The following is a 25484-nucleotide window of genomic DNA, read 5'->3' as shown; positions in this document are numbered from 1 at the left end:
TTGTAGAATATTGTTCTAATCTGCACTCACCTCCCTGAGTGATCATGCTTTCCAAATAAGAGTCACTGTCTTCCAGAATAACTGATTTGTTTTCAGAGACAATTGATTATTCAACAATAAACCCATTTTATTTGAAGTCAGAAATTACTAAATAGTTGCTGCAAATAGCTAGCTATTTCAGTCTCCCAGAAAAGCCATTTCATCTTCGGATGGGATGATCAAGCTGGTTTTCCTCATCATTATAAGCATTGTCTGAAACTAGATTAAGATCAGAATTTCATCTAGATAAGACAAGTACCATCTCTAATAGTTTCACCTCTGTGACCACTACATTCAGTAAACAATTCTCTCAATTCCTCCTAGTCTTATCTGGCCCTGACATGATCACAAGAGTTGTGATCAGTGAAAACAAAGCAGGTTTTGTCACTAGCAGCATCAGCAATGACTAAAGGCAGTAGCAATCTCATGGATAAAAGTCACTTTTGTTTCCATGACTCCTACCTCTCCAAAGCATTGGGGTGGGGTTTTTTTGGGTTTTGGCATTTGTTTGTTTTTTGGTTTTGTTTCCCTAGAAAATTACAACTGCTACATTCTGGTTTTCATTTGGAAGCTCCCAGCAGTTTTTGCACTGCTCTTGTTTTCCTTCATCTAAACCTTTCTCTGTGTCTGATGCTGTTCCCTAGATGTCACCAGCTTCAAGCACCCAATTCCTTCTGCTATTTTTCTATGCCTTGCTCTGGTGACCCCTTTACACGTGCAACCTGTTATCACAGAATCACAGAATCACAGAATCGTATAGGTCGGAAAAGACCTTTAAGATCATCGAGTCCAACCGTAAACCTAACACTATCAAGACCACCACTATACCATGTCCCTAAGCACCTCATCCAAACGGCTTTTAAATACCTCCAGGGATGGCGACTCAACCACTTCCCTGGGCAGCCTGTTCCAATGCTTGATAACCCTTTCAGTGAAGAAAAATTTCCTAATATCCAATCTAAACCTCCCCTGGCACAACTTGAGGCCATTTCCTCTTGTCCTATCACTTGTTACCTGGGAGAAGAGACTGACCCCCACCTCTCTGCAACCTCCTTTCAGGTAGTTGTAGAGAGCCATGAGGTCTCCCCTGAGCCTCCTTTTCTCCAGGCTAAACAACCCCAGTTCCCTCAGCCGCTCCTCAGAAGACTTCTGCTCTAGACCCTTCACCACCTTCGTTGCCCTTCTCTGGACACGCTCCAGCACCTCAATGTCTCTCTTGTAGTGAGGGGCCCAAAACTGAATGCAGTATTTGAGGTGCGGCCTCACCAGTGCCGAGTACAGGGGCACGATCACTTTCCTAGTCCTGCTGGCCACGCTATTTCTGATACAAGCCAGGATGCCATTGGCTTTCTTGGCCGCCTGGGCACACTGCTGGCTCATATTCAGGCGGCTGTCAACCAACACCCCCAGGTCCTTCTCTGCCAGGCAGCTTTCCAGCCACTCTTCCCCAAGCCTGTAGCGTTGCATGGGGTTGCTGTGGCCCAAGTGCAGGACCTTGCACTTGGCCTTCTTAAACCTCATACAATTGACCTTGGCCCATCCATCCAGCCTGTCCAGGTCCCTCTGTAGAGCCTTCCTACCCTCAAGCAGATCAACACTCCCACACAACTTGGTGTTGTCTGCAAACTTACTGAGGGTGCACTGGATCCCCTCATCCAGATCATTGATAAAGATGTTAAACAGAACTGGCCCCAACACAGAGCCCTGGGGAACACCGCTTGTGACCGGCCGCCAACCGGAGTAAACTCCATTCACCACCACTCTTTGGGCCCACCCATCCAGACAGTTCTTTACCCAGTGAAGCGTATGCCCATCCAAGCCATGAGCAGCCAGTTTCTCCAGGAGAATGCTGTGGGAAACCGTGTCAAAGGCTTTACTGAAGTCTAGGTAGACAACATCCACAGCCTTTCCCTCATCCACTAGGCAGGTCACCTTGTCGTAGAAGGAGATCAGGTTGGTAATGTTGTTCCTTTTGTGGCCTTCCATCACCTTTTCCAGATTCCCTTTGGCTACCTTCAAACTAAAAATACTTAATGACTGAGGAAGTGGTGGGGGCCGGCATTTAAGCAAATGTAAATAAAAAAAAAGACATTTATATCTGCCTTGCTCTATCTGTAGTTCATATTAAGTCTTTTTATATAGAACTGGTCAGCCTCCTTGTTCATGTAGCAGTTTTAGCATAACTGTCTCCCATACTAACCAAGCTGCTGTCCTGAGATACAAAGCTTTTGACTACTTAGAGCTGCACCCTATTCCTGACAGATCATACAGGCCACATGTAATATAAAGTCCCTATTCAGTACAGAGACGGGACACCACAATGAAATCATTTTACATTTGTAGATGTATCTCTCTGCAAATCTTCTGTGCACAGGCAACAACTGCATCTCCACACCCTTCCCGCAAAGCAATGGCATTCAATTGTGCAGTCAACATATATTGTAACCCCATATCCTCCTGTATTCTGGTACACTGTTTAACAAACGGACCGTGAAATGGATTATTCACTGTGGGCAGGCAGTGGGTTGAGTCCTGGCCACGGGCCAAACTGACCTCTTACATTCTTAGCATTCATAAGCCTTTAAATCATTAATATGGTAATGCTGCTAATAGGCTGCGGTCTGAGGCAACGGGCATACACTCTCAGTGTCACTGCTGCAGAGTGGTTTTCTAAAAGAGAAATGATAGGTTCACTGTGTGTAAATGCTGTCTTCCCCTCCTAATTTCTGATCGGTAGCTCTCGGAGTATCCTGCTCAGAGGGGGATGCTTCAGCTGCTTCTGTGCAGTCAGTACCAGACCACATTCCTTCTGGGGCTGTACCCACCCGCCCTTGACAGTGCTGCGGATTGCACTGTTAAAAATAAGCCAGGCTTTGTCCAGTCGTAGCTTCTGCTATGCTGTTTGTACTGGGACTGATGGACTTGTGAGGAATGGTGCTCTTTTCCTTGCAAATGTAATCTGAGAGAATCATTTGTCAAGCAGGGTAGAAGCGGTATGCTGATTTGGTTTGGACATGTGTGACAGATGAGGAGGATCCATGCTGGTGAGGGAAGGGTGGCAGCCAGGAGCCACTCACCACCCCAGAAAAAGGGTAAGGCAGAAACCGACTCACCTGTGAAACCCAAGACCTGACCGGAGCAATTTATAATAGATTTTAGCTGCAAAACTGCTCTTATAAAATAAGTGTTTCTCACAGTGAGATGAATCATTTTTACTTGCAAAGCTACACATTTCATCTCAAATGTATCCTTGGCTTAGTAAGTGTTAAATAACTGACAGTCTAGACAGGACTCCAACCCTTTGTCTTAGAGGTCTATTGCTTTTTCATTTTTCTCAGAGAATAAAACCATGACAAATTATTTTGTGTGGTGCAACCTACACCTACCCTTTCCCCGCTTCCCCTCCCACACACTGCAGTACAGATCTCTGCTGTCAATTGTTGCAAGGTGTTTTACTCAAGAGTCTTAAGAAGACTGAGCTGGATGGGATAAGATGCAGGTGCTCTTCTGCTTTAGCAACAAAAGACAAGAAATAAACTCCAGAACAGATCCATTGGCTGTGCTTGGACCTGATCAGCTTAATTCTAAATGATCTGGGGAAAAAAATAATGAACCGGTGAAGCTTTTTAATTGGCTAAAAATCTTCAGGGTAGTCAAAACTGCTATCAGTTGGAATGAGTTTCAGAAGTATTTCATGATACTGATTTGAATAAAACAATACTTGATGAAATTTAATATCCATAACTGCATAATACATGGAAAAACAACTCTGTGTCTGCAGTGAAGGGATCTAATTTAGCTGTCACCAGTCTCAAAAGACATCTTGGAGGTAATGTGGATAGTTCAATGAAAAGCTCAGCAGCAGTCAAGAGGGCAAACGCAATGTTAAGACTTATTAGAAAATAAAGACCAGAGCAGGAAGCATCCTAGACCACTGCATAAATCAATGGCCATGATTTGAATACTGTCGATCCTATTTCACAGAGGCTGCAGTAGAGCTAGTAAACACAGAGAAGGGTGATGAGCAAGGACCATCACAGGAGTGGAATGTCCCCCTCAATCACAGGGAGATTAATTAGGCTAATACTTTCAGCTCAGAAAATGTTGGACAGACAGGGAAAGAAAGAACAAAACAAATACTAAAACCTTCACCTTACACACAGCTACAATGGTCATTAGGAACTGTTAGTCACTGTTTCTCAGAATAGAAGAATTATGGGGCACCAAATTAAAGCATCAGCTTTACAAGAGAAAGAAGCACTTCTTCACAGAACGGAATCCAGTTGTGTGTGGCAGGCAATGCCATAGGAGGCTTTGGAGGCTGAAAGTGAACTGGGTTAAAAAAGCAGTTACATAACTGAATGGGTGCTTCAACAGGACTATCAAATGTGGTGGTCCGGATCCAGTGTTTGGTTCAACAAATCCTTAATCACTGATTGCTGGGATGTAGAAGGGTATTTGGGGGGAAGTGTTACCATACTCTTTTCCTGGCACCCACCACTGGCTACTGTCAGAAATGTAATTCTAGGATTAGATGGATCTTCCATCTAATCAAGACCAGCTTCTGTCAGTGTATTCATCTGGTCAGAACATGCTTTTTCTCCTGATAATCTCTAGCGTGACTTCTGGGACCATTTTGTCCTCATTCTGACGCCTCCCACACACTCAAACACTAGGACTTTACTGATAAGCTCTGCATTGTATTGGCATCTATTCAGAGCTGACTGAACTCCAAAAGCAAGTCAGCAGTATCTCAGATTCATCATCCTCTTACAGCTGTACCACTCACTCACTGTGTGATACAGATAATGGAGAATACACATTCCAGCTAAAATTTGTTTTCACCCTGTCCTTCTGGGGAACTCAGTTCCCCAAAATCTCTGATGTGCAGAGAGGCTGGAGAGTTGAATGCAGATAAATTCCTGACTTTATTTTTTCTCCCCATACTCTTGGTTGAAGCTGTAAGAAAACACTAACCTCGATATTTTACTGACTTTGTTGAACACACAGTGCAGCCCATTCTCTGGCTCTGTTTGTTTACGTAACTAAGTGACCTATTAAAATGGAAGTTAAAAACACAGCCACACCAAAGACACATTCTGCCTGACAAAACAGGCAGGTACATGCCTCCCTCTTCTCCAGCTGCTACAGCTGCTGCATAAAAATCACTACCACCAGCTCTGCAAAAAGTCCTGGATGAGTTATTGTTAGCATTGAGGCTACGCACAGGGAGAAACAAAGGGCTGAAAGAAAATACTCATTTCCAAAGGACAGAAAATGTGTTACAAATGAAAAGACAAGTGCTGGAAAGTGCAAAGGCGAATACACTCAAACACACTAATAGTCAGGGTTGGACTTTTAGTGTTTTTCCATTCATCTTGTCAAACAGTGAGAAAAGCACGTGAAAATGCAGCTACAAACTCCTTTTGATGAGATGGTGGAATTCCTCCAGTGTTGCCTCACACTTTCTCAGAGATTTCATCCATAAATATATTTACCCCTGACCTGATCTAGTGACGTCTGCTTTAACATTACAGAGTTCAGACCACATCTTGTGGGCTGAGACACAAACAGCAGCATTACCTCCACTGACAGCTACAGTTATAAAGCAGACAGGTGAGCAGCATTAAAACAAACCCCCGAGTAGTATGCTTGAGCATAGGTGGCAATTAGTGACACTAAAGCTTCCACAGCAACAAGCTTAATGGGGGGGAACAAAGCAAGAAACTTTTTGAGGACCATATGAAATATAGTGGCTCTTCTAGGCAAAATATATCAGCTGCAAAGTACCTGTAATAACTCTATATGCTGGCATTAGCCTCATTGGATCGTATGCTTCTATGTGTCTTACTGTCTCCCTTCCCCTTCTGAAAGGTTTGACCATGCTGTTGGGTTCTTGGGCTGTTTCTAGACTCTTCTGCAGCTGCAGTATTTCTGGAACTCACATGCCTCTTGCAGATTTTGTCACAAGAGTCGACAGATTGAAAAGGTTGTGGGGGAGATACATGGGCACACGCTTGCATGGCTTCCCATGCTTTGTTTCCTCAGGAAGCCAGGCAAAAAAAACCAAAGCCAAACCATGTTAAGTTTTTTTTTTTTCCCTTTTTTTTTAACTTACATGAAAAACTTGCAGACCGAAGAGGAGAGAAAAGAACAACACTTGCCCTGGGACCTTCCTCCTAAAGGTGACCGTGGCATTTACTAGCCTACTAGCCTGCTAGTGCCACTAACCCCTAAAGGGGGTTAGTGGCATTTACTAGCCTGCTACAAGCTGTCAGAGTGAATCCACCATGTGGATTATATTTATTGCTTTGGTAGTTAATGTAAGGGCTAACAAGCTTTATAACACTGCATACACCCTTGTTGATATCCTTATGTATCAAAATACAGCAAATTTATCATTCTGAAAAAGAAAATAGTAGTTATAATGTTAAGTATTCTGCTATGACATTAATTTCTCTCTAGTCCTTAAAAACTCCAGTAAATAGAAATGGTCCTAGCAACAACCCTGATATAAACACAAATGTGTTTCCTGAAAAGCAGGAAGCAGCTTAACAATCGTATCATATGACCAGCTAAATACAGAAGAACTTTGCTGGGGTTTTTCCAGGGCATTAAAGCAAATTTCCATGTGACTTTGTGGGAGATGACTATTGCCTAGGCTGCTATTACTGGAAAATCCTTCTACTCTGTAGCATGGGCATCTTACACATTTTGTCCTGCCTTGTGAAATTCATCATCTTTTAGGTATCCATTTCTATTTTAGCCTTTGCAAGAGCAAGGAGTACGTGAGAAAGGCTGAAGACAGGAACACTGAAGGCTCTGCAACCCCACATGGCCCCATCAGTTTGTCTTGACCATGAATGTATACAGCTTTTTCAAGTCAGCTGGATCTTGCACAGGAACAATATGAGTATTTCATTTGCTGTTACTGTCTGATACCACTGCTAAGACTGGCAGCCAAGATCCTTGTCAGTGCTGACTAACAGGAACAAAGACCCACAAGGACTCTGCCCATCACACTGGAGCACCAAAGAGCTTTCCAGTGGACATGAACTGTTCCAGGCTTTCACCAGCTAGAAATCTCAGACTAATCCAGGCTTGGCCTAGCAGTCAGATATTCCTTAATCCACATCCTCTCTGTCATAAAGGGTCATGCCCCTCCCTAAAATGCAAGCATGGACCTCTTTTACTATTTAATCATTTGCTTCCACACCTGGGAGCAAGAGATACTTTGAGAACATAAGCCATGTAAACTGATTGTTCAAGAGGCTGTCTGGAGCATGAATTTGCAAAGTTGAGCTGATAGTTTGTAGCTATCGTGACATCTTACTAATTTTTCAGGTTGAATATATTAATTGATTTTTTTTTTAATGACAGAAGTGGAGTTAAAATTGTAAAGGAAGGAAAAAAGGAAAAACAATGAAGGGAGTAAATCTGCAAGTGAAATCTTAAGAAAGCTTTCTTCCTATTTTGTGCATGGTGAAAAAAGGCATAGTCTAAATATTGAATTAGCCTATGAAGTGAATGGGAAGAAAAAAAGACTATGAGCTATGAAGGTTAGAAGTCAATATATATTATAGGTACCTGAGAAAGAGACTACACAGCCAAAAGCAAGTGAAAGTGAAAATCCATTGTACAGAATTTACAGTGTGTTCATATGTTCATCTATTTATAGAATGAATCTCATGGACTCAGTCAGATGGAGCACCTGGAGAGATATCTTTAAAGACATTAGGTGCCTTAAATTTCCAAGAGGTGTTTAGTGGGGGTTTAAAATACATCCAGAAGTAATCCATAGCAGTTAAGTACATAGTAGGATTTTGAAACACCTAAGTGCCTTTAAAATCCCGGACCAAGCCTGCAAAGACTTAAAGAGAATGTGTAGGCTTTTGCAGGCACAGGTTATAATGGCACCTCCACCTCCTAAGTCAGCTGAACTACTAAGTAAACACAAGCATGGATGAAAAGGATTTGAAGGTACATTTACATTCAGTGACCAACAAACAGGTGTTGCTTCTTTCAGATTACTAGCAATAAAACGTGGAGAAGCTGGCAGGTTGATTCAGGTCTGACTGAATATTAGAACATATTTACATAGCTATAGCGTGTACAAGTGAGATGCAAATTCATTGGGTAAACTGTTGCTCACCTTCATCAAGCACACAGTTCTACGGTCTTACACGTACTTTAATGGGTTACTTTGTATGTGTGGGAAACTGGCTGAAGTTTTGGCCTCTAAACAGTGTTTGACCAACTGCTGCTCCCAAACAGTAGACAAACCTTGCAAAGATGACAGATACTAGCAGTGCAACCTATACGGCTTTTCAGGAGGCACATGGACTAAAGGCTCTACTACAATACACTCTCATTGCTTCTTTTACCTCCTCACTGCCTTTCTATTTCCATTTTTTCCTTCTTACTTTTATTCTCAAAATATAATTTGATTCAGCTGATCAAATGGGTTTGATCTACTGCTGGGTTATGTGATTCAAGGCTTATCTCCACGAACACAAAGGAGCACAGAGGAACACTGGCAAGTGGGGGAGCCCCAATAACATACCCAGAGAAAAGGAGCCTCTGCCCTGGCTCCTCCCAGAGAGGGATCAGCCCATGGGCCAGGTGTGACACCCATCACCACCAGTCAATGGGAGAGGCTTCAGGGATCACTGTACAGAGAGGGGTTACTGTCCACAGGGGTATGGGACTCTTTAGGGGATGGAAGGGAAGGACATCTTTGGGATTGTACAAGAAGACTTATGGGATGTTTAGAGGAGGAATCAAAGGTGGGGAAAAGGGGGGATAAAGATGGTTTGGTATGGAAAAATAAAAGGATATGGGGCTAAAATGACCTGGTTGGGTGTAAACAGATTGCTGGTCAGTACATCTGTCTGGCTGTGCCTTGCACCTGATCACCTCAGTCTGTCTTATTAAACTGTATTTTAATTATTTTCCTGGGTCAGAGGTCTATATTCCATGCGTATATGTGTGTACGGTGGTCTGAATGCCAGCAGTTAGAGGTGGGGGCCACAAGTCATAGGGTCCTGTGTGTCTGTGGTGGACCAACTGGAGAGAGCAGAGGGCATGCACATTATGTGGATCTGTATGTCAGTGTGTGATCACTAGTAAACACCAAGCCAGGCTAGCTGGGGAGTAGGGTAAGAAGCTTGGGAGTCAAATTTTGTAGCAGCCGTAAGTACAGGTAAGATAGTGGAGACCAGAGATCTGTGAGGTGGCTACTGGAAGGACTAGGGGGTCCAAGCCAACTACTGGGGAGACTGTGGTGAGGTCTGGGGGTCAGCTACTGGTAAGTTTACAACCCTGGACCAGCTACCAGAGAAACTTGTTTGTGTGTTTGTGTCTCTGTGTGAGGCAACTGGGGATCCAGGGGCCAGATACCAAATAGGCTGAATGTCCTAAGACCAGCTACTGGAGGAGGGAGCCATAGTTTGTGTCTCTGTGTCTGTGTGTCTGTGTCTGTAGGTCTGAATACCAGCAACTGGAGCAGGGCTGTGGGCCTCTGCGGATAACATTTCCAGGTGCCAGCAGCTGGGAAGGCTTTGGATCCAGGGGTCAGCTACTGAATAGGATGACTGTCTAAGACCAGCTACTGGAGGGATCCATATTGTATAGATGTATACAAATACATTATTTTCCGTTAATGGGCTTCTGTCCTGATCAGCCAGAGAGGAGGACAGGTTGAGGATGTTAGTGCTGCTTGTGTTTGCATGACTGCTGTGTTTTCTGCTTGTGTCAATCAGTGTGGCCAGCCATGTGTGTATGTATATGTCGGGGGGGGGGGGGTATGCATGTGCCATGAACACACACTCAGCCTTACCACTAGCAGGACCTGGGAACTAACTGAATTTGAAAAAGTGGCATACCAGCAGAAATGATGGCAAGTTGGTGGCAAGTATGAGCCACACAACAGTATATGGAAGGACCTGCAAAGCGTGGGGAATGCCAGGCCTTCCAGGCATATTCAGGGACATATAGATTCAAGCAAAGCCCAAGACAACCTCACTAATCAGGCTACTAAGCAAATGACTTGTTTGTGGATCTCTTCCAAAAATGCAGATCACGCACAGAAGGACATTTATTTGAGTCCTTCAGCAGAGAAAAAGGCACATAGTATCCAATCCTGCACTGGTGGCTGCTTGCAAGGCAAACACGTTGATCCTCCAGCTGCTTCACTGATATCAGAAAGACATTTGATTCAGCCTAGCATGGTGTGTGGGGGCTGCTCGGAGGTCATTTGCAAGAAACTGCTAGCCTTACTGGAAAACATTTATGAAAAGGCAAGGTTGGAGCCCAGAGCACACAGTCTAGCTGACATCGGTCATGTCACAGCAACACAAGGGTGGACAAGAAGGAGGTGACCTCCCAGCCTAGGTACAGATTTGGGGTTATTTGGGGGTTATTTATTGATTGATGGGGGTTATCTTAACTGTGTTCAAGCTGGAGAGAGCACCCAAGATTCTTCTTCTGGAGAGTCCCAGCTGGGTCACCTTTGATCAAGCAGATAATGAGGTTCTGTAACTCTGGCCTCAGGGCTGCTGCACAACAGCAGAGGTGTGGTCAGACAGTAAAGGTGTGCAGAGACAGATGAATGCCTCCCGCCAGGGCTGTATATCAGACTATGCTACATAGACGATGGCATCCCACGGAAAAGTCACACTGGCATTAAAGCAGGCAGCCAAGCTAGGCAGCTTTTCTCTACCTGGCAAACCATGCGACAGCTACTAAAGGGATCATAAAGGAGATGCAGCAGGTGTGGGAACTTGTTTCCTCTCTGGAGGAGAAAGAAAATCTCCCTTTTCATTAAAAATCAAGCTATCCAAACTCTACATATTCCAGGGCATGCTCTGTATTGTGGTGACACAACCTTTCAGGAGACTGCTTGCCTTCCCAGTTACAATTTTCAGGCAGCAGCTTGTTATCTGCTGGCAAAACCACATCAGAAAACAGCGGTGCAAAGAAAGCGGCCATTGGCAAGGCACTGAGGAGGCCCACCCATTTTCTCTGAATGCTGCCACTTCACCGAAGGTTGCAATCTGCCCAGCCGACAGGGCAGCAGGCCAAGGAATAACAGGAGAAGGCGATGATGTCCGCCGGCACACAGCAAGGGCAGGATTCCTTGGCGGGTGAAGATGGCATAGCCGCGTTTGCCAAACACGGTGCGGGTGAGCAGCACAGCGGGGATGGGAACCGCCTCTGGGGCAGGAGAACCCCCCGGGCCCTCATTGCCGACGAGGCAAACGGGAGCGGCCGATGTTACAAGGCGGGGGGCGTCGCCCCCCGTGACCCGGCGGCGGGGCCGAGCCGCCGACGGCGCGAGGGCGGTTCCTGGCGGGGGCGGCCGTTGGCGGAGCGCGCGCGGGGCGCCGGCCGTTGGGCGAGCCGCGGCGGCGGGGGGGGGTGGGCGCGCGCCGCCTCGGAGCCCATAAAGCGCCGCCCGGTGGGCCGGCGCCGCGCATAGCCGGGCTGGGTGGCGAGAGAGCGGGAGAGGCGAGGCGCGGCGCTCAGGGGGCATCGCCATGAGGGAGATCGTGCACATCCAGGCGGGCCAGTGTGGAAACCAGATCGGGACCAAGGTGAGCCTGAGGGGAGCCGGGGCCGCCGCTGCCTGTCCGCCGCTTGCGGAGCCTCTAAGCGCCCGGGTGACGCGTCCGGCTGCTTCTCCGGGCTGTTTCGTCCCGCGGGGCTGGGTTGTGCCGGCCGCCCCCCACCGCCGTCCCGTGCCCCGAGCGAGCCGCTGCTGAGAGGCGCCGGGCGCGCTCGGGCCGCGGGGTACCGCGCATCGCACCTCTCCCAGTGACCATAAAAGGCTTCGGGAAGTACTGAAACCAAACGGGGCTTAAAAAATTATTTTTTAATTATTTTTATGTTTAAACCGGCCAGGCCGTGGCTCAAAAGCGGGCAGGGGCGGCAGAAGTCCGAGCAGCCGCCTCCGGACACTGAAACGCCGCAGCCCGTCCGGCGAGGAGTTGGGCGGCCGCCGTTTGTCCGTTGGGTTTAAATCCTGGTGCCTGCCCGGCTCTGCCTGCCGCCCCGTCCCGTCCCGGGCAGGGAGGGGCGGCGGGCACGCCAGGAATCCGGCAGCTGCGGCCGGGCCGAGCAGCGCCGCGGGGTCGCCGCCCCCCCGCCCGCGATGGGGCCGGGGCGCTGGGCCCGGTGCTCCGCAGGGGAGTCCCCAACCCACTTCTCCTTTTCCTCCCTTAGTTTTGGGAAGTGATAAGTGATGAGCATGGCATTGACCCAGCCGGAGGCTATGTCGGTGACTCAGCGCTGCAGCTGGAAAGGATCAATGTCTACTATAATGAATCATCGTGTAAGTGTGGGATGGGGAGGGAGGGGTGCGGGAGAGGGGACTCCGTGGGAAGGGGCACAGAAATCTGGGAGTGAATGGGTTCGCGAAGCTGTATGACACGTCTGGTCACGCTCCTTGCGTGCCATCAGCCCCTCAGCTGATCGCAGCTCACCCCATTATACACAGAAAAGATTATCTACTTTCTTATAAACTGATAACTGGGTGTTACCTCCCCAGGCAGAGAGAAATGGCACAAGGGGCTGTCCTTAGGGTCTGGAGGTGGAGGTTTGTTTATTATTTAAGGCTATGCTAGGCATTTGTTCTTTTAACGTATGATTATTTCATCAGATGTGTCTTATCAGTTGCCTCAAATTAAACTGTTGGTTATATGACCCTGCATCTGTAGTACTCTCTTTCTGATTTCATGACTGAGAGGATTAGGCCACAGGTAATGGAGAACTCAAAGGTGATTCATTAATAAGTTGCCAAAGGTGCCCAAATCCTCTGAGTCAGTCTGGTGTTGAAGGGTGTTAACAGTGTAAAAATGGGCATCATGAGTCCTTTGGTCTATTGACATGAACCTGCAAGTACGAATGTTTCATCTTTTGTCCACCTCAGGTTAATTCATATTATTTCCCTGAGTTTCCTTGAACAATTTCAACTGGATACAGATTCTTTATTTTGTGCTTTGTGGTAGATGTGCTAACTACTACTGTTTGCCACCTGCACCAAGTAGCTCTTTCAGTAGAGGTGAATCCTTCAAGCGTAAAAGCTTGTGAGATCTATTAGGATCATTTGAACACGAAGCCTTCACTCACCCCATTATTCACAGAAGAGATTGTCTACTTTCTTGTAAAGAACATGTCAACCATTTTTTCTAATCAGAAACTTCCGTCCCTCATATCTATTGCTAAAAAAGAGCTTACAAAATGTAATACACCATCTGTAGGACCCAAAAGATGTCATGTCTGTTTTTCAAGGAGAATTGATTTGTTTCTATGGGGCTGGGTTTTTTCACCACCATGACTTCCTGTATAGGAAATATTTATATGTGTACAATCTATATTACACTAATAATATGAGACACAATGTATTTGTGTATTGAGAGCTATAACTGTGTTAGCTTATTTCAGAACATTAAGGGCATGCTTACTTTTTATTGTAGCCCAGAAATTCGTACCAAGAGCAGTCTTAGTGGACTTGGAGCCGGGAACCATGGATAGTGTGCGATCTGGTCCTTTTGGTCAGCTCTTTCGGCCTGATAATTTCATCTTTGGTATGTAGATGTCACTTTTTAAACACCAAAACTATCCAACAGGTGTTTGATTACCAAGTGAATGGTCAAAAAACATTTAAGCTCCCTATTCCAAAGTGACCATTAGTACTGAGAAATTCTAATAGCTTAACAATACAATTCCAGTTATCTGTAAGTCAGCTAAAAGATCCCATTAACTGAAAAAGTCATTCTTCTGTTAATCATTCTGTTAAACATCAGTTGGCAAACTACTGAGAGTTTCCTGTGGTATTCAGATAAAGCACATTTGCTTTCCATATATATGAACTCCAGAGAAATCCTGAGACCACTTTATAACAAAATGCATGGAAATTCTGCAGAAAATGGAGAGGGGGGAAAAAAACCTCAACCACAAACCAACCAGACTACTCTTCGCTTGAATTTACATTAAATGCTTAAGCATTAAATTGTTTATAGGCTGTGTAATTCAACTTTTTCAGCAGATTCTCACAGTATAGTAAACAGTGGAGGAAGACCAACTGTAATATGGAAAACATCGTCATATATAGCCAGTTACTGGGTTATTTTTCAATATAATGAGGAACAATCTGAGAGCATGTGAGGAACTTCTGGTTTTGCAGTGTTCTTGCAGAGGGTTGTTCTAGCCTTTACTGTTTCACTTTGGACTTCTGTAGTACTTTCCATCTAAGCTTTAAAATGCACATTACCTGGATTAAATTTCATAGCATCCTTACAAAGTACAGAAGCATTATCAGTCCCTTTGCACTAAAGGAGAAACAGTGTGTGAAAGTTAAGTGATCCACTTGCTGAAACAGGAAGTCTGAATGAAACTGAACCATGAGAACTCTGGTGTCCTTTTGGCTTCCAAGTCTACACTAGCCACAAAACACATTTCCTCCTGCCAAGGCAAGCTTAGGTTGCAACTTAGTTTGGTATATTGTGTTAACATAAGGAAGGAACAATGCCAGGGACAGACAGAGAAAAGATAAACATTGTTTGGGTGGTATAAAACAAACTTAAGTCTGGGTTGTTGCTGTTGAGGTGGGGAGTAAGAAGCCATACAGAGTTATTTAACCCTTTAACAGACTTAAAACTTTCAATGCTGTCCCTATTGTTCTCCAGTATACTCCATGGCAGCGATGTTAAGGGTCTCTTTCAAAGGAATTTCAAGTTACAACATGTAGAAGTAAGCTTGGGGAGAAAAGCCATAGACATAGGCAGCTTTACGAAGTATGTTTCTATGTTCAAGTTTCTCTTTTCACTCCCCTTCTCCTGCATGGACCACATAAGTCCTCTGAAAGTGAATTCACCTGACCTATGGAAATACCTAAACTGGAGCTTTACAGTTTGGCATACCACCAGTAAAACCAGAGCAAAATCAATTCAGAGTGTCTTCAACAATAGTCCAGTTCACTGTACTCCCTTCCTGCCAAACTAACAATGAACCAACAGCATGTGATCAACTCGTATCTGACATCAGGCACTGTCCTCCTAACCTGCTGAATAATGCAGAATGGCTGCCTGAGCGCTGAAGTAATGATCTTCTGTGTCAAAAGCCAACAAAGCATTTTGTTTTCTCTTTTAAAAATCTGGCCTGGGCCCACAAAGGATTTTGTGGCAGAAGCTGGCAGTTCCATACTTGCTGTACCCCAGGCTGTTAGGGCTCATTCTGATGGAGATGTTTTCCACCTCTGTATATACCTGCATGTGCCCATGTCTCCATAGCAAGTAACTGTGGACCATCAATCAGGATTTCATTCAGATACATTGAGTACATGATCACACACTCCAGGTAGAGTAATTTTCTCTCAGACCAGCAGGAGATTGTGATGGATGCAAAACAATCCCTGTGCTTTAATGCTTGCGTAGACAAGATGGTGATCTAAAAGGTGAAGAAGCGCAGGTGGAATGCTCTTGCTGTATGAGAGCAGCAGGTCTCCTGGCCTTCTAACAGCATACGATTGCCCACCAAGAACTGCTGTGAACTCTGATATATCTCCTCTTGTTAACCAGGTTTCATTTGTATATTTTTGCATTTGTCATTCTTTTCTTGTGTACACCCTTGCTAGCTTTGCTGGATGGATACCACCCCAATTTAAGTTGTCAACTGGTAGGGGTAACCACAGAATGGCTGTTAGCCAGTCAAAGGAGCTGTCCTTCCCTCTCTAAATCATACCGTGTGTTCTGCACCAAGGCAGAACCATACTGGGCTTCTAAGCATTAGTGTGCAAGGTACTGATCTCTCTTCCCAGGTTTGTCTTTTATTTCAAGCAGCGAAGAGAGGAAAGGAGTGAAAGAAGATTGCACAAAATAGTTGCCATTTTAGGAATTAAAAAATAAATGACCGCTAGACAAATGGCTTCTATGCATGTGCCATTCAACCTCAACATTGTGATAATCCTACAATGAGTTAGAGAAAGAAATAGTGGTAGGAGGATCTGGAGGTACTAAGAGTGCAGATAAGTTGTGGGATTGCTTCATGTAGACTTCCTTTAGATCTTGGTAAATGCACAGTGAGAAGAGGCAGAGGCAGGGTGCTAGAGATGAGCTGCATACAATGCAGAGCTTCCAGAATTGGCAGAAGATCTGCCAAGTCCTGATTTTTGTGGACACAGGCTCATTTTCCACCTACAGATTTAGTCCCGGTAGAATTTGATCATTTTATGTGTTTGTTTCAGAGGTCTGGTAGGTACCTGATAAGTGGAGGGCATCCAGTAGGGTTTCACAGGACCATGATCAAGATTTCCAGGTGTGTGCCAGCCTTATCAGAGCCATAGCGCCTCCAGACTGTGCTGTATTGTCATGGGTAAGAAGTTTGGAGCTTCCAGGGCTAATTGTACATGTTCTGTCGTGTTGGTGGTCTTACAGTGCTATAGAGCCAGCGTGTCTGGCAGTATCGGATTGCTGGGCATATATGTGTGCACAGCAGGAAATCTCAAATGAAAATGTTGGAGACCCTCAGCAGGTGGCTGACTAGTGGATGAAGTGCACTGTTACCACAGGAATAGCTGATAGTTGTGGGCTGGAGGGAAGCCATTAGTATTGGTGCAGGCAGCCGCTGCTACAGTTCCACTCAGCAGTTTAAATACAAAGGTCATATTAGTGCACTAGAGAGAGGTGGTAGTAGTCATGTGGGCATCCAGGAGTTTGTGTGACTCATTAAGACTGAGGGAGTCTCATGCAGTGGAGAGCCTGAAGGAGGACAGGTCCACCTCTGTGTTAGGCATTTTACCTCCTAACTTAATTTGCAAACTAAGCAAAAGCAAGTAAAATCAGTCTCTACTGATTCTTTTTTTTCCCCCATGAAAATACAATTTCAACATTTGTGAGAGCAATTGCCATTCTCCTCTTACCTTGTTCTTTGTTCCTATTCTCCATTCTCTCCTTATCTCACTGCCCACTGAAGAAGGATGATATGATGTTTTCACAAGAGGCCATCTATAAAATCAAGTCCTAAACTCAGAATTTAGGTTTGTTAGGATCCTTCTGCATCTTGGAGTGATGTCTGCTTGTTAGTGTGCATCCTGATGTGCTGCCCTATCTGTAGTAGGGGATCTGCTCAAGCAGACTGCAGATGGTTACAAACATACTTAATTCTGGAAGGATATTACTTTGTGCTTTGCCCAGCTGGACAGGAAGTGCTGAGCTCCCTAGGCTCAAAGAGAGAAAAATATAGCAACATATAGAACAATGCATTAACTAACCAAATACATCATGAGGAAACAAAGCATTTATTCAGTGAAAATAAAGTGCATCATATTTAAACAATATCCCAGCAAGCAGTTTCCCCAATTCATATGTTTGGCACCAACACAGTGCCCTGGGAATTGAAATGAGACATGGTAATAGGAAGGAAGGGGAAGGTCTTGCAGAACAACGCAGAAGCTGACAGCCCTATACCTAATTCTGAAACTATTGCTCTGAATACCACTCACAAGAGTACCACTAAGTGAGTTCAGTGGCACAATGTATGTATGTAGTAGTCACTGTGAGGAACAGGAGTATTAAAAAACTGGTCCCCCATTTAATCCTCCTTGTGATCTAAGTAATAACAAAATAGTGACATAGCAAAGGATCCAGGCTGTGCATCTTAATAAACTGGGTGGCACATAAAAGGAAAATGGAATCCTTGGGGAGAAAAGGGGCTCATCAAATGTCAGTAATCCAATTTTGCAAGTTGCTTTGCAGATCCTGAAGAATACTGAGTTTGTAGGGAAATCAGTAAAAGCTAAAAGGCACTTAATAAAGGCACTTAATAACAAGTTTTTGAAATAACATCTTGAAGCTTCTGCCGATCAATATTTTCATTCAGAGTAGGTAACCATGAATTTAAAAAGCTGTATTTCTTGATATAACAGGTTAAATAGGACTTCTAAAGCCTAGCCTTATCCTTGAATGACAACAATGCCTCTGTGTCTCACGGGAACAGTCCAAGAACCTTTAATTTAGAAATGTGTATCTGTGATTTAGCTTTGTGTACATCATGGTCTTTAGAAAGTATTTAAATATTAAACAGTTGTCTTGTGTTTATGGAATAAGTAGGATGGGGAGTGTGAAAGCTTTCAAAACAAGGAGTCAAGGCCATCTTTGCAGTTATGGAAGGTTAAATACCAAAAAAGAAAAAAAAAAAACCACCCAAAGGCATAAATGAAAACTACCAGGGATTTGAGGCAAAAGGAGACTATATTAAAAAGTTTATGCTGATACTTCCAAAGATATTTGTAGGTGTCCTGGTTTCGACTGGGATAGAGTTAATTTTCTTCCTAGTAGCTGGTATAGTGCTGTGTTTTGGATTTAGGATGAGAATAATGTTGATAGCACACTGATGTTTTAGTTGTTGCTAAGTAATGTTTACACTAGTCAAGGACTTTTCAGCTTCCCATGCTCTGCAAGGTGCACAAGAAGCTGGGAGGGGGCACAGCCAAGACATCTGACCCAAACTGACCAAAGGGCTATTCCATACCATATGACGTCATGCTCAGTATACAAACTGGGGGGAGTTGGCCAGGGGGTAGCGATCGCTGCTCGGGGACTGGCTGGGCGTTGGTTGGTGGGTGGTGAGTGGTTGTATCACTTGTTTTTTTCCTGGGTTTTGTTCCTCTCCTACTCTCTTGTTGTTTTCCTTCTCATTAGAATTTATTTTTTTTTTTTTGTTACAATTATTAAACTGTTCTTATCTCAACCCACAAGTTTTCTTACTTTTGCCCTTCCGATTCTCTCCCCCATCCCACCGAGGGGGAGGGTGAGCGAGCAGCTGTGTGGTACTTGATTGCCAACTGGGGCTAAACCACAACAGTAGGCAAAACCAAAGAGCACCGTTATCTACCTGACAGATTTATAGCAGCTTTTGTTACAGATGTGAATCCATTTAGCATGCAAATACCAAACCTTACCAATAATTTTCTATATTTTCTTTCCCTATTGTATGTTATTTTAGGACAAACTGGTGCAGGAAACAACTGGGCTAAAGGACACTATACAGAAGGGGCAGAGTTGGTTGACTCCGTACTTGATGTAGTAAGAAAAGAGTGCGAACACTGCGATTGCTTGCAAGGATTTCAGCTCACTCATTCCCTGGGAGGAGGGACAGGGTCTGGCATGGGAACCCTACTCATCAGCAAGATACGAGAGGAATATCCGGACAGGATAATGAATACCTTTAGTGTCATGCCCTCTCCAAAGGTTTCTGATACAGTGGTGGAGCCTTATAATGCTACACTCTCAGTCCACCAACTGGTTGAAAACACAGATGAAACCTACTGCATTGACAATGAAGCTTTGTATGACATTTGCTTCCGTACCCTGAAGCTCACCACTCCAACATATGGTGATTTAAACCACTTGGTTTCTGCTACCATGAGTGGGGTAACTACATCCCTGCGTTTTCCAGGCCAACTAAATGCTGACCTCCGGAAGCTGGCAGTAAATATGGTCCCTTTCCCACGCCTTCACTTTTTCATGCCAGGCTTTGCTCCTTTGACAGCCCGAGGCAGCCAACAATACCGAGCACTCACTGTTCCAGAGCTCACCCAGCAGATGTTTGATGCCAAAAATATGATGGCAGCCTGTGACCCAAGACATGGCCGATATTTGACAGTGGCTACTGTCTTCCGTGGTCCCATGTCCATGAAGGAGGTTGATGAGCAGATGTTGGCCATCCAGAACAAGAACAGCAGTTACTTTGTGGAGTGGATCCCAAACAATGTCAAGGTGGCAGTGTGTGATATACCTCCTCGTGGCCTCAAGATGGCTTCCACTTTCATTGGCAACAGTACTGCTATTCAAGAGCTCTTCAAAAGGATCTCGGAGCAGTTTTCAGCCATGTTCAGGAGAAAGGCCTTCCTCCACTGGTTCACAGGAGAAGGAATGGATGAAATGGAATTTACAGAAGCAGAAAGCAACATGAATGATCTGGTTTCAGAGTATCAGCAATACCAAGAAGCAACAGCAAATGATGGAGAGGAAGCGTTTGAAGATGATGAAGAAGAAATCAATGAATAAAGAAATTAGGTGCGCTGTTTTCTAGGCCAAATTCTCAAATCTGGATTTCTAATAATTAGGCTTATAAATTCATATTTAGGCTTCAAAAAAAGAAAAGAGCATGAGTCTCAGATGTTAGAGGTGCTCTTCAGAGTCCATTGAGGTCACTGAGAACTGAGGACATTCAGCATTTCTGGAAATCAGGCCATTTCTATTCATGGCACAAATGTAAGGCATTCAGTTAAGAGTTTGGCCTGAGAGTCTGAACAGAGATTGTAGTTTGGGATCTTTTTTTTTCCAAAGTTTGTCATCCCTGAAGTTGTACAAGAGAAGACGTAAAATAGGCATGAAAATCTACAAAATAGAGCTGCACTATTTTCATCCAATTATGAGTAAGGAAAATCTTGTGGGTTTGAAGTATTCATTCTGTACTGAATGTACAATACTGAACTGCCAGGAACAAAATTTATTCATAATAAAAAGAAGAAAAAGTTTTTAGCTATTCTGTACAGTAACTGTTAACAGTGATATTTGACTCCAGTCCTCTAAAACCAAAATAAAAAAAGATTAGTATCCTCTCAAGCAAAAGTGTTTTGGGCAGTCAATGCTATATAAATATCCAGTGAGCTGCAGGCCAGAGGCTGGGTTTATGCTGTGTGACTTCATCACTTGCTGCTGAATAATCACAGATTATATATATGTGAAATCTATCCATTTGCAATGTGTTCTTTAAGGACCCGTGGGGTTTAAAGTGGCACCCCAATATCTTGCTGGTCCCCTGTTTTTCTGGCTATCAGCAGTTACTGGTGCTATTCTTATCTTTGTTCCACCTAGCCCGTATAGCTGAAATTCAGATGAATTTCATCCTCCCATGGAACATGGTGGGAGAGGGGACATAGGCTACGTGTTGATACATCTCACTACCTAGGTTTGTAAGTTCAGCACACCTATAAATGCTATGGATGTCTTGTTACCAAGACAGGTTAAAATCACTGGACAGATCAAGGTTAAAGTACAAATAAAAGTATTTATCCACAATATTCGAAACAGCTGGCAAAATGAAAGATGAACAACAGTTTATCTGCTTACACTAAAGCTGAAATGGAAAGGTCTTGGTCTTACCCAGCTGACTTGCTGCCTTTACAAAGTGACTCTTGGGCATTCGCTCTTTGTGCATGCTTTGTGTTTCTGCTCATATCAGTTAAACAGCCCTTCTCCATTAGAGAGCCTCTACCAGAGAACAGCGTTGACATGGAGCCTCTTATTTAGGTCAGTCTCTAGGCAACAAAACAAGCAAACAAAGGAGAAACCATCCGGAAATCCAAACTTCAAATGTTTTAGGAACTCTTTGCTCTTTTTCTTCTTGTCTTCAGAAGCACTTTCTAAGCAAAAGTGTTGCTCAATACTTAAAAAGGCACTTTACAAACATAGTGTAATTTCCAAAGATCCATTCCTCCTAACAAGATGATGTTATGTTTTGTTAGTTTGGGATTTGGGAGATGAGACAGTATTTTATAAAGTATATGAACCAGGCAACAGTTAATCACATAAGCTGAAGATTTTATTCTACACAGAAATGGAACCAAACCAGTTTTAATCAAGTACAAGTTTTTCATATAAAGTGACTTCATGGGTTGAGACAGACAGTCAGAACATACTAACCAAACTGGCTTTGGTGCAGGTGTATAGGCAGAGATTGGGAGGGCCTGGCTGATTCTCTTTTGAAGGGTCATGATGGAGTCAGCAAATCCAGAGGGGCCACATTCTTTGCAATGGCTAGTGATGGCTAAAGAATTTATGAATAGCAATAGAGCACCTTTAAATATGCACTTTATAAATGTTGCGATATGTTGTGGCTATGTATTTATCATGGCATGAGATTAAGCTAAAACACAATAAGCATTAAAGAGACGTTAATATTTAGTGCAATTACAAAGCAAAATCCATGGGGAATAAAGCCATTGAACTTAGAAGTTTAGTGGATGCTTTGTAAATGGCAGGCTATTAGCTTCAAGAGGGAGGAGAATGTGTCACAGGCTCAGAGCCTGCCATCATACAGTTGTGGCACAGACTTTTCAATTAAAGCACTAGCATAGCTGCTTCTGAATTAAGTAGAACCAACCATCTTACAGCTTGTGGAACTGCATTTTGTTGTAAGACAGAATTCATAACTAGGTCCCAGCCATAAATTTTGATATGACTGTGAAAAAAGTTAATATTTAAAAAATGCCAGGAATCTTGGAGTTTCTAAATAATTGAGTTATTCACGTGGTGAACCAGCCTGTTCTTTATTGCTTTTCATACAGTGACTCAAAATCCAGAATATAGACTCTGAGCCTGTGGAATCCAGATCTAACAATGTCCTCTCTTCCTGCTTTGACTCTTAGCCATTCTTTTGCATGTGTTTACCTGCAACTGTTTGATGATGTGAAGTTCTAGAATGTGTGGAGGTGGGGGAGGCAAACTAATGCCCTCTTTAAAAAAAAAAAAGGAGCCAGATCTTCCGTCTCATCTTAGGGGAAAAAAACAACCACCGAAATGAACACAGGAGCCTGTAGTAGGAACATCTTCAAAGGACCAGCTTGCATGTAAGCAGTAAGAAAGCCATGGGAAGCACAAATGCTTTCTGTTCCTCTTCAGTCAGCCAACTCTAATCATCTTCCTTTCCTGACATAAAACTGAAAATTGTTTTAGTAACAGGTTTGGTGAACAATTCCTTCAGTTGCACTTCCTTTCAAATAACTTCCTGCTTTTTCCTTGGAAACTTATCTTTTATTTTGAAATCTTCCTGCTGAGTCCCACCTAGCTTTGTTCCCCTTCTTTTCACATTCTTCGCCTATGTGTTTTTCATTTTCCCTCTAGTTTTTCAGCCTAGTCTCTTGCACCTTTTCTTTCTGTGCCTAGCCCACCTTTGTTTTCTCTCCTTTTAACTGCTTTGCACCTGGCCACAGAAAAACACATAGAAGCAGGCTGCCAGGACAAGCCAAGCCTAAGAAGGCCTAGAGGTGCAGCTCCCAGTACTGCCCAGACACAAACGCCTCTGCCAACACTAGGATGGGGGGGGAGGGGGAACGGGGACCAACAAACCACCAAAAAACCAGCAACCTACACTACTGACACCACTTGAAAACAGGGAGTGGGCGAGGTGTGCCATGGGAAGGTGTGGTATCAGGACAGAAATAAGAACTTAACCTGATGGGCCAACTCCTTTGCAAAGTTGCACTGGTCAAAGCCAGCAAGGAATCGGGCAGACCCTCAGTTTAGACATGACAGTCCCTGCACAGGCTACCTTAACCAAGCCACCGTAGGCTCTTGATTTCTCTGCATCCCAAGATTACTGCTGTTTCTTCTCTTGCATTTGTGTCTCCTTAGGAAAAGGTGGTCACCTCCTGGGAACAGGGTCAGGCTGGGAAAGAGGGTCTAGACCTGCTCCTTCTCCCAGCATTGGGAGGAGCAGGGAACTCAGTGGCTGCCTCCGTGCTGTACAAGCCCCTACTAGTTGTAGCAGCACTGCTCAATGTGTTTGCAACAAAAATTAACCTGGCCTTATTGGCAACCACAGCACAGCCTAAACTTGATTTTCTTGATTTATGTTAAACCACCTGAAGTCTTACATTTGTGAGTAGGAGGCGGCTAACTCCTCTTTAAAGAAGCAGGTTGGGTGAACAGTTCCACCCATGCCCTGTGTCTTTGTTTTGATTCCAAAATCCCATCACAGTCAAATTCTGCCACTTTTGGCAAAAAATATTAAGACTTACTGAGGTAAGACTACACAAAGCAAGTTAATACTCTAAAATAGGGGCAAACAGACTTGCCTTTCCTTTACATTATCATATGCTTATTAATTGCATGCTGCAACTGAACAAGAGTGAAATTTAAAAGTAGGCAGCACAAACGGGGAGTAAGAGAAAAGTTTCCTGGAGAGGAGATGATTCTTTTACAGTCTGCTAGTGCCATTGTGAAGAGTTAGGTTAGGGGTTTTTTTGGAGGGTAGTTAGTTGTGGTTTGTGTTTTTTGTTTTTGTTTAAATAAGGAATGACGAGATGCAGAATTCTGACCTTTGTGACATAAACACATTGAGTCCTTAGCACTGGCTACAAATTGCCTATTCCAACCAAGAAGGGTTCAGCTAAATAGGAGGGAAAAAATAGAACAAACAAGGCAGTAATACAGGATACACGTAAGGTACAGCACTAGAGCATATGCAGAGAAATCAGTCACTACTTTACTGTGTGTGCAAGATTTAAGTTTTATAAAACCAGTTTACTATTGCAATAAATAATTCTAAACTTTGACTCCAATAATAAAGGAACTGAAGTTTAGTTTTAGCCAATAATAAAGGAACTGAAGTTTAGTTTTATCCAGGATGCTTTCCTGTTTATCATTCATTCTACAATAACAACAGGGATACACAGAATTGTTGTTTAACAACTAAAAATGCCCAGTAAATATGCCCTAAATTGCTGTATTTGCTCTGTTCTCCTTGTTCCTCTTCACTGTAAAGCCAGGCAACATCAGAGACGGCAACAGCTTCATCATGAAAAAAAAAATTCCCCAAAGAATAATTTCCATAAACAATTTACTTCAAATAACTCAAAGAACTTGCGTCAGACCTTTCAGAGAACTTTTTCCTTTGTCATCCTACTGTCTTCCAGAATGTTGCAACATACAGATGGAATCAATCACTAGTTATTCCCTTAACCTGCACCAGTCATAAGCCTTAAAGGATTTGTGGTCCAGCAGAGAAGCTTGGTTCATTCTCCTTCCCCACTTCACCACCACCCCTCAATCATGCTTCCCTCTCTTCTTCAGGGATAGGGAGACCCTCACTTAATTTTTGAACAGCTGAATTCTCCAACTAATAAATCCTTAGCATGCAGCAGACAACCAGAAGCTATACACTATACTAAGACAACTGTATTCAACTAAGCAGAGGAAAAAATAAAAACAGCTTTAAGTTAAGCAAACCAATATGAAACTCTGACAATCTGATTTAGCACCACTGGACTTGGCTGCTGGTTTTGGTGTTTGCGAGCACAATTTTGCTACCCTAATTTAAGAAAACCTTATGCTTAAGAGGAAGTTTTGTATTGGTCCAAATTCCCTACCACAAAACCAGCAAAAAAAGGACAAGCTTTGTTCAGAAAAGTACTGATTTTATTGACTCAAACTGTATTTACACAACACATTCATATGTTCAATATCTTACAGAACTCTGTAAAAAACTGACTAATAAAACTGCAGGAGCCGAACCGACTTAAAGACACTGAACCATGAGTACATTTTAAGATATTTAAGTGGGCATACAGTTTCACTGTCAACTTACATGGCAGTTCTCTCTAAACAAACTCTTTTTAAAATCAAAATGAAAGGTGGAGGGGAAAAGGGTCAGATGAAAGA

General features: G+C 43.7%; 1 protein-coding gene across 1 annotated transcript; it reads left to right on the top strand.

Annotated features, from left to right (window-relative positions):
• Positions 1–11474: 11474 nt before the first annotated feature.
• Positions 11475–23149, top strand: TUBB6 (tubulin beta 6 class V). Its single transcript, XM_075494341.1, has 4 exons — positions 11475–11633; positions 12262–12370; positions 13515–13625; positions 19042–23149. Exons 1-4 carry the CDS (start codon positions 11577–11579, stop codon positions 20103–20105), a joined length of 1341 nt encoding a protein of 446 aa, XP_075350456.1. The 5' UTR covers positions 11475–11576; the 3' UTR covers positions 20106–23149.
• Positions 23150–25484: the final 2335 nt, after the last annotated feature.

The sequence above is a fragment of the Mycteria americana genome, chromosome 2 (genome assembly GCF_035582795.1).
Source record: "Mycteria americana isolate JAX WOST 10 ecotype Jacksonville Zoo and Gardens chromosome 2, USCA_MyAme_1.0, whole genome shotgun sequence".
Taxonomy (NCBI): domain Eukaryota; kingdom Metazoa; phylum Chordata; class Aves; order Ciconiiformes; family Ciconiidae; genus Mycteria; species Mycteria americana.
This window is presented reverse-complemented; position numbering and strand designations above follow the sequence as displayed.